Source organism: Lepus europaeus, chromosome 15, assembly GCF_033115175.1.
Source record: "Lepus europaeus isolate LE1 chromosome 15, mLepTim1.pri, whole genome shotgun sequence".
NCBI lineage: Eukaryota > Metazoa > Chordata > Mammalia > Lagomorpha > Leporidae > Lepus > Lepus europaeus.
Window position 1 is genome coordinate 48,906,494 of NC_084841.1, and position 12,423 is coordinate 48,918,916.

At 43.6% G+C, this 12,423-nt stretch overlaps 1 protein-coding gene across 1 annotated transcript in view; it reads left to right on the forward strand.

Annotated features, from left to right (window-relative positions):
- Window positions 1-11,030, forward strand: part of ZSWIM6 (zinc finger SWIM-type containing 6) — a 218,067-nt gene extending 207,037 nt beyond the window's left edge. The window contains exons 10-14 of the mRNA XM_062212045.1: window positions 108-243; window positions 5,251-5,408; window positions 6,069-6,232; window positions 8,349-8,430; window positions 10,149-11,030. Coding sequence (XP_062068029.1) covers window positions 108-243; window positions 5,251-5,408; window positions 6,069-6,232; window positions 8,349-8,430; window positions 10,149-11,011 — 1,403 coding nt within the window. The 3' untranslated portion in view covers window positions 11,012-11,030. The remainder of the gene's footprint in view (window positions 1-107; window positions 244-5,250; window positions 5,409-6,068; window positions 6,233-8,348; window positions 8,431-10,148) is intronic.
- Window positions 11,031-12,423: the final 1,393 nt, after the last annotated feature.

Consider the following 12,423-nt stretch of genomic DNA (forward strand, 5'->3'; position numbering starts at 1 on the left):
CTGTGTCTCTTAGATTAAATTCTTAAGATTACTTTGCATTTTTGAATATACAAGAGGTGTTAGTTCCCTGTTTAGGAATGTAAACCATGTATACTCTCTTCCCACAGCTGGTCCATATAGTGGTTTAGGCGAAATAATCCATCGGGAGAGCGTTCCAATGCACACATTTGCCAAGTATCTCTTCACTTCTCTCCTACCTCACGATGCTGAATTGGCATACACAATTGCACTGAGAGCAATGCGGTACGTATTCACAGCCCAGCAGGCAGAGGTGGTCCACATTCCTTCGCTGGGAAAGATGGCCCACTGACTTCCCATTCATTCCTGCTGTTTCTGCAGCCAGCAGAAAGCTGACTGAAGTACTTAGGAATGCTTGCTGTCTTGTTGTGGGAGTGATCTGTTTGTTGACTTGTTTTACTTCCAGTTTAAAGGAAGGGAAGACTTGTTGTGTTTTTAACTGCTGTCAACTCTTCTGCCACCTGCTGCTTCTCACTTTTCTTGAAGATAATATCTTGAATAGAATACAGTTCTAGGCCAAGTATAATCATAAGACAGCAACAGTGGAAGCCTTCCTGAGTATTTTGGAAAAAACAAAGTTGATTTTTGAAATTGTGGTAAACAGTACATATCCTTGGCTGAATATAAGAAGTGAGGAAGGTGTCTGTACCACCAAGACACGTTTGTGGCCGACTGGAGGCTGAGAGAAGGTGGCGTGTGTCTCATGTTGTGGGAGGCACAGTCAGGGGGCCTCAGGATCTGCCTGCCTCAGTATGACTGCGTCACCTCACCAGTCCCTTCTCATTAGTAGCAGAGTGCTGTTCCGTACCACTCACCTTTCTGTGTTCACATTGCTTTCTCTAAGTTGATAGATTTATGTATTTTTAAAACTGTATTTACGTATTCAGAAGGGCAGAGTGACAGAGGAGGAAAGCGAGAGCTCTTCCATCTGCTGGCTCACTCCCCAAAATGGCCACAGCAGCCAGGTCTGGGCCAGGCCAAAGCCAGGATCCTGGAACTCTCCTCAGGTCTCCCACTTGGGTGCAGGGGCACAAAGACTTGGGCCGTATTCTGCTGCTTTCCCAGGCGTATTGGCAGGGAATGGATAGGAAACAGCAACCAGGGTCAAACTGGTTACATAGCACGCTACAGCTTAACCTGCTGTACCACAATGCTGGCCCCCACATCCGATTTTAAAGTTATTCACCAAAAAGTGTTTATCATACATTTGTTAAGATGAATACTTTTTAATGTATATAAGGTTTTATTTTTCAGTCCTATGTTTAACCTGTTAAACTTTAAGGACCTAATGGGAACATCCACTTTTCTTCAAACATCAGCTTTTGCTTTTTGCTTTTTTTTTTGACAGGCAGAGTTAGACAGTGAGAGAGAGAGACAGAGAGGAAAGGTCTTCCTTCCATTGATTCACCCCCCAAATGGCTGCTATGCCAATCCAAAGCCAGGAGCCAGGTGCTTCCTCCTGGTCTCCCATGTGGGTGCAGGGGCCCAAGCACTTGGGCCATCCTCCACTGCCTTCCCAGGCCACAGCAGAGAGCTGGACTGGAAGAGGAGCAACCGGGACTAGAACCTGGCACCCATATGGGATGCCAGCGCCTGCAGGCGGAGGATTAACCAAGTAAGCCACGGCGCCGGCCCCTTCTTTTTGCTTTTTAAAAAAGTTAAGAATAATAATGGGTTAGGCATTTGGCACAGCATTTTTTTTATTTGACAGGTAGAGTTATAGACAGTGAGAGAGAGAGAGACAGAGAGAAAGGTCCTTCCTCTGCTAGTTCACCCCCCTAATGGTCATCATCACTACTTGGGATGCCCACATCTCATATTGAAATGCCTGGTTCATTTATTGGCTACTCCACTTCCAATCCATCCTCCTTGGAATCCAATCCTAGGAGGCAGTAGGTGACAGCACAGGTAGGTGGGTCTCTGCTACCCATGTGGAAGACCTGGATGGAGTTCAGGCTTCTGGCTTTGGCCTGAGCCAACACTGGCTGTTATGGATATTTAATGAGTGAACCAGTGGATGGAAGATTTCTCTCTGTGCTCGCTCTCTCTCTCTCTTTCTGTGTCTCTCTGTCTCTGTCTGTCTCTCTCTTGTCTCTCTCTTCCTTTCAAGTAAAATGAAAATGAAAATTGTTAGAAATTTTAAAATTAGGCCGGCGCCGTGGCTTAACAGGCTAATCCTCCGCCTTGCGGCGCCAGCACACCGGGTTCTAGTCCCGGGTGGGGCGCCAGATTCTATCCCGCTTGCCCCTCTTCCAGGCCAGCTCTCTGCTATGGCCCAGGAAGGCAGTGCAGGATGGCCCAAGTCCTTGGGCCCTGCACCCGCATGGGAGACCAGGAGAAGCACCAGGCTCCTGGCTTCGGATCAGCGAGATGCGCCGGCCGCAGCGGCCATTGGAGGGTGAACCAACGGCAAAAAGGAAGACCTTTCTCTCTGTCTCTCTCTTTCTCTCGCTATCTACTCTGCCTGTCAAAAAAAAAAAAAAAAAAAAGAAATTTTAAAATTAGCAGAATGCTCTGATGTTTCTAATGGAAAGTACAGATTAGACAGCATTATAGTTACCTAAAGATAAGCCATATACAGAACTAAAAGCTTCGTGTGCTGGAGAATAACTGAATCCTCTAAGAAGCTTGTCATCAAAGATTCGGTATCTGTAATCAGAGTGATAGGTGTTCAAAGAGAAATATTTGTCTGTAAATTACCCCAGAGTTACCCTGTCCTTAAAGTGTTAGCTCTAGCTTGTATCTGTCAGGAGGCCTCTTTTTATGCAGTGGTAGGTATATGTGTGTATACACCTGTGTGTTAGTGTGTTTCACATACATTCCTTGGCAGCAGGAAATCTCATTCACCTATTAAAGAAACATTTCAAGTGTTCACTTGCCTGTTTTTAAAATGCAAAAAAAAAAAAAAAAATCAGTAACTGTCATAAGTAAAAATTTCCCACCAAATTGTTTTATACCACTTGCTTTATAGTTTCAAGCAAAATAATAAGTAAATGTAGTTCCTGTTCTCACTTTTGGAAGTAGAAATGGAAATTACCTTATGAAGACAGATGCTCAGCTCTATACTTACCAAATCCTCAGAATTCTACTCTTGTTGTAAAGGCAAGAATGCTAATGTTATAATGCCACTAGATGCTGTTGCTGCCTCCACTGCTAGAATTTCAAGGGTGAAATAGCACAAGGTTTCTGTGCAGTTCTGGCTTAGGTGAAGGTGTCTGCCAGCAGAGAGGCTTGTAGGGTTAACACTCAGGAACACACGCACTCTTCCTTGGTCGTTGCCCAGGCAGCGTCTATAGTGGAGAATGTCAGCAGAGTACAGGGGATTATTCTCTGTCCTTTCTACCTGCCTCTGTTGCCTCACCCAAAGGCCTGCCGTGGCAGGAAGATCACGTGGCCTGCCAGAGCCTTTCAAGGCAGCCATGGGCACAGGAAGGAAAAAAGAGAGGTGGCTTGCACGCTTCCTCGGTCCTTCAGAAGAGGATGCTGGGGAAAGGTGTCCTCTGGTCTCCTTTTCTCGGCTCTGAGGGGTCTTGACTTTGCCGCAGCACCTGTGGCAAGACGTGTCTGAATTCAGAGCCCTCTTGAGTTTGTGGAAAAGGTAAATAGCAAAAACATCCTGTTGCTTAATTGCCTATCTTGCCATCCTTTCTAATGCTCACAACCACTTACCCTAGATAAAAGGAACACAGAGTGAGCCCTTTGGGTTACCTGAGCAATAACTGCTTTTGGACAGCTCTCTCTAAAGGATAGCATCACTTGCTGATCTCGCCAACTCTTCTTCGTCTCAGGTTATGACTCTGTACTCCCTTACTCTGGTGTACCTGAATGAAGGCCAGTGTCTTAATGATTGCAAAAAAAATTCAGTCTCTGATCTCTTTGGTAATTGAAAGACATCCCTAGGTGCTTTGACTTAGTGCCTAAGACACTTGCCTCTGTTTTGTTTCCTTTAAAGATTTATTTATTTATTTGTTTATTTGAAAGTCAGAATTACAGAGGAGGGAAGACAGGGCAATCTTCCATTTGCTGGTTCACTCCCCAGATGGCTGCAATGGTCAGGGTTGGGCCAGACCAAAGCTAGCAGTCAGCTGCTTCTTCCTGGTCTTCCACGTGGGTGCAGGGATCCAAGGACTTGGGCCATCTTCTGCTGCTTTTCCCAAGCCATTGGCAAGGAGCTGGGTTAGAAGTGGAGCAGCTGGGACTTGAACCAGTGTTTATATGGGATGCCGGCATTGCAGGCAATGACTTTACTCTACACCACGATGCCAGCCCTGAAATTTGCATCTTGGTATCAGAGTGCTTGAGTTCAGAGCTTGGGTTTCATACCTGGCTCAGGCTCCTGACTCGAGTTCCTGCTATTGCAGATCTGATTCTAGCCACCACATGTAGACCTGGACTGGCATCCTGGTCCCTAGCCCCTGGCTTTTGACCCAATCCTCACTTTTGCAGTCATTTGGAGAGTGAACTAATGGTTGGAAGCTCTCTCCTCTCTTTTGTCTCCTTCTTTTTGCTTCTCAAATAAAAAAGTTATTTCTTTAAAAAAAAAAAAGAAAGAAAAATTATCACTAACAAAGCAAAGCATGTGCTTTGTTTTCAATAATTATTTCTTACTTGTGAACATATTCTTAATCAAAGTTAGATTGATTGAAGCCAGAAGTCACTGAATTTGTACAAAACTGTCAAAGGACAGCTACTTGAATCAATTGGGTTCATCTTCTTTGATGTGATAGATAGAACATATTGGTATGATGGTAGAACATACTCTAACTCCATATTCCTGAAGTCACAAGGAAGAGTTCTGTAGAAAGTATGCATGTATGAAAGGGAGATGATTTTTGCTGTACTTCTCTTATTTTATGATTAGTAAGTTAAGCTTTTTCATGTTAGCTACCCACTGATTCCTGGGTGTCGTAATCTGTGTTAAATATATTTCACTCTCAGTTTTTGTTGATTTTTTTTAAATGAATGATAATATCCAAAGCTATACGTAAACCCCAAGACGTGCATTTCAAAGGTCTTCAGTGAGAGCATCTTAATTTCCTTTAGGTTTGGAAGTGAGCAACAAGCAAGATAACTTAGCATCTAGAAAAGAGTGTTGCTTTATCAGCTCTTCCTGACCCAGCTGGAACAGTTTCTCCCAGCATCTACTGCTCCTCTAGCATCTGCTGGCCAGGCCTTGTGGCCAAAGTAATGGACAAGTAGTAACTGGAGGCTCTCCTTGTCATCTCTTTATAGGTTACTAGTATTGGAATCTACTGCTCCAACGGGAGACCTCACCCGCCCACACCACATTGCATCAGTTGTTCCTAACCGCTACCCTCGTTGGTTCACTCTAAGCCACATTGAATCCCAGCAGTGCGAGCTGGCATCCACCATGTTAACTGCAGCCAAAGGTACTGTGTTGTCCCCAGGCCTTCTAACTGCTTCCTTAGTTTCTCCTCCCCCACCCCCGCCTCCAAGAGTGATGTTTCCTACCAAGTTCTCATAGTGATATTAGTATCAGACAGGTTGTAAGGAATCCTTTTCCAGAGATACTAGCTTATGAGGCAAAATGAAGCCTGGCATTTTCCTCATTTAATGTGTTACTAAGCTTGTTGCTGGCAGAGTTCAGGTTTGTTATTATGCCAAGAAAATGTCAATGAATGAGATTCAGAAGCAGATGAAAAAATTCAGTTACTTTTTTTTTCTCTTGGTCTCTTAACTAATCTCCAAAAATACGTAATTAGGAACTAGGAGAGCTGTGTGCTGTATTGTGTTGGTTCTGGTTTATGTGTAATTTTAGTCATTTGGGGTAGGTCTCGGTGACTCTCTGTGAAGGTCAGATTCATACACAATGCAGTAAGTACAGGATACTCTGCTGTAACATCTGTGCCCTTTGCGAACATGTCAGGTAAATTAACTTGTGCTTTATAATTTTTTTGCTGTGTGTGAGTATGTGTGTGTATGTGTATGTCTGTGTGTGGTTGTACTGTGTGTGGTTGTACTTTGTTTGGTTTATTTTGCTTTGCTTTCATTTGATTTGGTTTGGTTTGGTTTTCCCTTGTTCCTTACAGGCGATGTTCGGAGGCTGGAAACAGTATTAGAATCCATCCAGAAAAATATTCACTCCTCATCACACATCTTCAAGCTTGCCCAAGACGCATTTAAAATAGCAACTCTCATGGACAGTTTGCCAGACATCACTCTTTTGAAAGTGTCTCTGGAGCTGGGTCTGCAGGTACATGACTGGTGGTCTTTCCTGGGGAACCAAGGACTGCTAAATAAAGGCACCTCTTAAGGTTGTTTTTGTTTGTTTGCTTGAGTTTTTAAGTGCAGATAAATGACTCTGGAGTGCAGATTGTTAGCCTTCAGAAGTCAGTGAATTCTGTGTTTCAGAGCTCTGGTCACTCCCAGCTGAACCAGGCTGCGGTCTGAGGTACAGGGGCTGTACATTTAAAAGCCTTACTTGTGTCTTTCAATTAAAAAATCATTTCTGAATTGCAGGCCTTCACATCGTGTTTCTCCTTGGCATGAATAGAGAATAATTATTGCTAGCAAGAGATACTGATGTTTGCATTTGGAAATCCTAGCTCCTTTTTATTATAACATTCAGAAAACTAGGGAGAAGAGGGTGATTAGGCCTGGGTGCAGCTTTACATTTCAGCAGCGCGTTGTAGGGACATTTTGAGTTAATCATGCAGGTAGAGGTTTGCTGCCTTATAGTTTTGTTTTTGTTTTAACAGATTGCTATATAAACCATAAAATGAAGTTTGTTTCTACTTTTCTCACAGACTCTCTATTAACATTTCCTTTTTATTTTCTTCATTAAAAAAAAAAATGAATGAAAACTGTATATCCTAATTACCTAAATATGGGGAAAGAATGCCCTGATTAGATGATTAATCTGATTTAAGCTACAGATTCTCCTTAACAGTGATTAGAAAATATGCATACCACTGTGACAAGAGAGTAATGTACAGAGGTTATAGGAAATTGAATTTAAGCTATACACTGACAGTTTGAAAGTTCCGTTGTAAAAATAAATCGATTTTACTTGACATTTTTGTTGTTATCATTTGCTTCATCTTAAAGGTAGATGAAGATAGAACCATTAATATAAGCTTCCTGGTTATTCAGAGCCTTTGGTAAATGACAAATTAGTGAGAACTTACTGCCTGCTTTCTTTCTCAAACCTAAGAAGGAATGCCACAGGGCCCCTAGATGTTCTGTATCTTAAAGAATGAAGGAAGGGGTGGGAGTTTGTAAGAGCAGTGCCCACGTTGGAGGGTCTGGTTTGAAAGCCAGCTCCTCCCCCACTGCTGATCCAGCTTGTTACTGAGGCACACCCTGGGGAGGCAGCAGGTGGGTGAGCCCTTGCCTTGCATGGGGAAACCTGCATTGAGCTCCTGTCTCCTGGCTTCAGTCTAGCCTAGCTCTGGCTGTTGCAGGCATTTGGGGAATGAACCAGTGGATGGATGGATCTTTTTCTCTCTGTCTCTCAAATGAAATGAAAATAAATAGTTATTTTTTTAAAAAGTGGAAAAACCAGATTACTAATGATACTAATGATGATTTCTTTGCATAGACTGGGGGTTATCTTCGTAGTCACCAGAAAAAGAGCAGCCTGAGATTGAAGACATGCCTAAAATGGTGTTTTTAAATTTTTATTTATTTATTTGAAAGGCAGAGTTACACAGAGAGAGAAAGAGAGGCAGAGAGAGAGGTCGCTCTTCAATCCGCTGGTTCACTCCCCAATTGGCCGCAACAGTGAGAGCTGCGCCAATCCGAAGCCAGGAGCCAGGAGCTTCTTCCGGGTCTCACGCAGGTGCAGGGGCCCAAGGACTTGGGCCATCTTCTACTGCTTTCCCAGGCCATAGAAAAGAGCTGGATCGGAAGTGGAACAGCCAGGACTAGAACTAGCACCCATATGGGATGCCAGCACTTCAGGCCAGGGCATTAACCCACTGCGCCCCAGTGCCAGCCCCCTAAAATGGTTTTTTTAAAGTGCTTCTTTGTTCACTAAGAGTCCCTAGTTAGGACGATTCACAAGGAGTATCAGAAAGCACACTGTGGAATGTTAAAGCTGAGGAGGTGAAGGCTTGGACTGTGTTTCATATGCTAGCACAGCTCCTGATTCTGTGGATGGGAAAAGAGAGTGACCTGCCCAGGATGCCACGCCTGGTCAGTGGGCTCAGCAAGACTGGACAGCTGGGGAGCCACAGAAAAGCCAAATTCCTAGAAAGATCTTCACTCGTAGAGAGTATGTCTCGTAGTTCATACTATGGAATGAATTGGTTTCCTTTCCCATTGATGAGAGTGATCTACCAAAACATTTCGTTATCTTGCCTTTATAGGTTATGCGGATGACACTGTCTACCTTAAATTGGCGACGGCGGGAGATGGTGAGGTGGCTGGTCACGTGTGCTACTGAAGTCGGTAAGTCAGCTCTGGTACTTGATGGTGGGATGTAACGTCGCTTGCAGATAGGAGGCCATTTTTCATTTTTACCGGGAATTTTGCAAGCTTTCTGTCCTTCTGGGCCCTTCCCTTACTCCCTTAGCTGCAAACGCACAGTTGGATTTTTCATCTTCTAAACCATCACATTTTGTGGAGCTCCAGCCTCTTACTTAAAATAGGTTGTCAGGAAGAACGTGTTTTATGCAGCTCTTATAAAGGTACCTAGTTGCCTTGAGTTTTCATCATCTTGTGAGGGTATACACATCTCACTGGGTCCAGCAGAGGAGGATTCCTGTGGGATGTGGATTAGGGGAGCTTTGAGACGTGGGAAATGGTAGTGGGCTGTAGAAGATGCCCTGGTCGCCCCTGAGCTGCAATTTGTGAGGCTCTTCAGCCAGCTCTCCCCCCACACACACACCAGTAGATGAGTACCAGAGAAAACCATACTGCTGGCAAGATTTCCAACCCAAACATAATGCGGTTTCAAATAAATGCTCGTGAAATGTTTGGTCTTTTTTCCTATTTGCACCAGAAAAGGACATACACCTCTTGCTGAGAAGACACTGCCAGCTCAGTGTTTAGGTACTGACACAGGGCCCAGCGCTATGGCTTAGCTGGTAAAGCCGCCATCTGCAGCACACTGGCTTCCTGTAAGGGCACGGGTTCGAGTCCAGCCGTTCTGTTTCCAATCCAGCTCCTTGCTAATGCATGTGGGAAAGCAGTAGAGAATGGCCCACATGTTGGGGCCTCTGAACACACGTGGGAAACTTGGATGAAGCTCTTGGCTCCTTTCTTCGGTCTGGCCTAGGCCTGGCCATTGTGGCCATTTGGGAAGTGAACTAGCAGATGAAAGATCTCTCTCTCTCTCTGAAGCTTTGCCTTTCAGATAAATAAAATAAATCTTTTTAAAGATTTTTTAAAAATAAATACACACAGCAGACACTGTAAAATCATTTTCTTGTCTTTTTTGTGATGGTTTGTTACCTTAGAAAACAGGGACTTGGTTGTAATATAAAAATTATCTTTAGGTTATTGAAGTCATGTTTTAGTGAAGAAATAGGATATGATTGCAGTTCAGGCACTGTCATGCAATTCCTGTCTCCTTGCACCAAGACAGGCACAGCACCTTTTCTTCAGATTGCTTACCTTCAGGTGAGGCATATTTGGGTTGTGTACTTAAAATGGTCGTTTGCAAGACCTGAGCCATTTCCAACATCTGTGGTCTGCTTGTGTTGACTTTGTTTTCTCTTGATTATGGATCCCATTTTCCTGTGTCTAGAGTTGTTGGAGTGTGTGTACTTTAGATTTGCACACCATGTAAAGTTCCTGTCTGGTGAGGGTTGCACTTTTGCTGCCTCAAATTCTGTACTGGCCATCCGACAGGAGGTTCCAGTGAACTAGAAACCATTAGCAAGGAGCCACTGTCTGAATGGCAAACAGCACAGTACAAATACCAGCTACCAAGGGGATTCCTTCTTTATTAGAGGAAGTTCATGTTCCTTTCAGACATCTCACTAACAGTCCAAAATAACCTTCTTCTCAAAGGTGGCCCCCAGGCACATTACCTTACAGGAGTTTCTGGCCTAGCTGGTGCGCTGTGTTGGTTAACAATGTAAGCATTGATAGAAAAGTAGGAATCAGGCGACACCTCTGGCCAGCCTCCCAGTCGGTTACAGGCTTGGTTGTGTTCCTTGCAGGTGTTTATGCCCTGGACAGCATCATGCAGAGCTGGTTTACACTATTTACTCCCACCGAGGCCACAAGTATAGTTGCGACGACGGTGATGTCCAACAGCACCATTGTCCGCCTCCACCTGGACTGCCACCAGCAGGAAAAGCTGGCCAGCAGTGCCCGGACCCTCGCGTTGCAGTGTGCCATGAAGGACCCTCAGAACTGTGCTCTCTCTGCGCTAACCCTTTGTGAGAAGGATCACATAGCTTTTGAGACGGCTTACCAAATCGTTCTTGACGCTGCTACAACTGGCATGAGCTACACACAGCTCTTCACCATAGCACGGTACATGGAGCACCGCGGGTACCCCATGAGGGCCTATAAGCTGGCCACCCTGGCCATGACCCATCTCAACCTGAGCTACAATCAGGACACGCACCCTGCCATTAATGATGTTTTGTGGGCCTGTGCGCTTAGCCACTCCCTTGGTAAAAATGAGCTTGCAGCTATAATACCTCTGGTGGTCAAAAGTGTCAAATGTGCAACGGTACTGTCAGACATTTTGCGCAGATGCACGCTGACCACTCCCGGCATGGTGGGACTGCACGGCAGGAGGAACTCTGGTAAGCTCATGTCACTGGACAAAGCCCCCTTGAGGCAACTCTTGGATGCCACGATCGGGGCCTACATCAACACGACGCACTCGCGGCTCACGCACATCAGCCCTCGGCACTACAGTGAGTTCATCGAGTTCCTTAGCAAGGCCCGAGAGACCTTCCTCATGGCGCATGACGGACACATTCAGTTTACACAGTTCATTGACAACCTGAAACAGATCTACAAAGGCAAAAAGAAACTGATGATGTTGGTTCGGGAGAGGTTCGGTTGATAGAACTTGTATGAATGGGGCGGGGGGTGGGAAGGGAGGGATGGTTTGTTTTTACTTGAGCCTGCCTTTGTACCCTTTTTAACTTAAAAGAACAGAGCCACACCGGTATTATATGTGTATAGTTCTATTGCGTTTGCAGACTAAATTGTCATGTTGTGAAAGTTTGCGTGTTTTTAAAATCTTTTTCCCTTTTTCTTTCTTTTTATTTTTAAAATTTCTTTTCTTTCTTTCGTTCTTTTTTTATTTTCAGTTTTGTATGAGAGAGAGGTTAAAAAGGTTTGGTTTACACTGAGTATATGTTGTCAAGTGGCAAAAGTCCACATAGCTCTCCTGTTTTCTGTATACGTTCACAGCCTCAAAAAAAAAAAAAAAAAAACAAAAAAAAACCAATTGAAATGGCTTTAAAAACCAAACAAAACACCTCCATCCTGTGATAAGTACCTCGAATGGATTCAGCTTTACTCCTTTGTAACTCATCTTTGCATTTGCAGCGTATTTAAACAAACCAACACAATGAAATAGTAACAGTGAAGGCTGACCCACGTGGCTTTGCAGTGCTGTTCGTCCAGAAGCATGGCACACGATGCTTGTGCATGTGGAAACTTAGCGACTGTCAACATACATTCTCAGGGATTTATCCGAAAAAACTAAAAAAAGAATGAGAGCATTTATTGTACTGTATATATATTATAGTATATGTCTGAATATTGAAAATATAACATTAACTAATTTATAAAAAATATTCTATGTAATGCAAAATACTTGAAGCTGCAGTAGCTTGGTTTTAAACAAAAACAAAAAAACTGAGAGAAAACCTATCAGAAGGACTAAAAGTGCGCCTTGCTTCAGGGTTGGCTCAGGTGGTGAACTTCGTGCTGGGCATCTATGCAGAGCCACCTTTTGGATTGCATGGTTGGACTGAGATCTATTGGGAGAAACTATATATGTATATATATTTATACAACTTATGTATACATATATATATGTATACACACAGACACACACAACACCAACAACCACTACACCACACATGCTTATAACAGGCACTAGAATAAAGAGGAACAACAAAACACACAGCCAGAGCAGCAAGCCTTAGCATTAAGAATATACAGTATGCCGGAATTGGGGTTCGTGCCTCCTAGCCTAGGAAACTTAAAAAGAAATATCCTTTGACACAGAACGCAAAATGTTTTCCAAAACAATTGACATATGATACATTACGCCTTTGCAGTGAGCTAATAATAAGCTAACCTTTGTGCACAAATAACATTATATATATTATATATCTATTCTGCATAGGTATTTTGACTTTGTGCAGGACAGAAAGTTGTGTAGGTATGACTGTTCTACTTTTCAGTTTTCTTTCCCTTTTTTTTAAATATATTTTATTTTCTCTAGAATTACTCAAAACA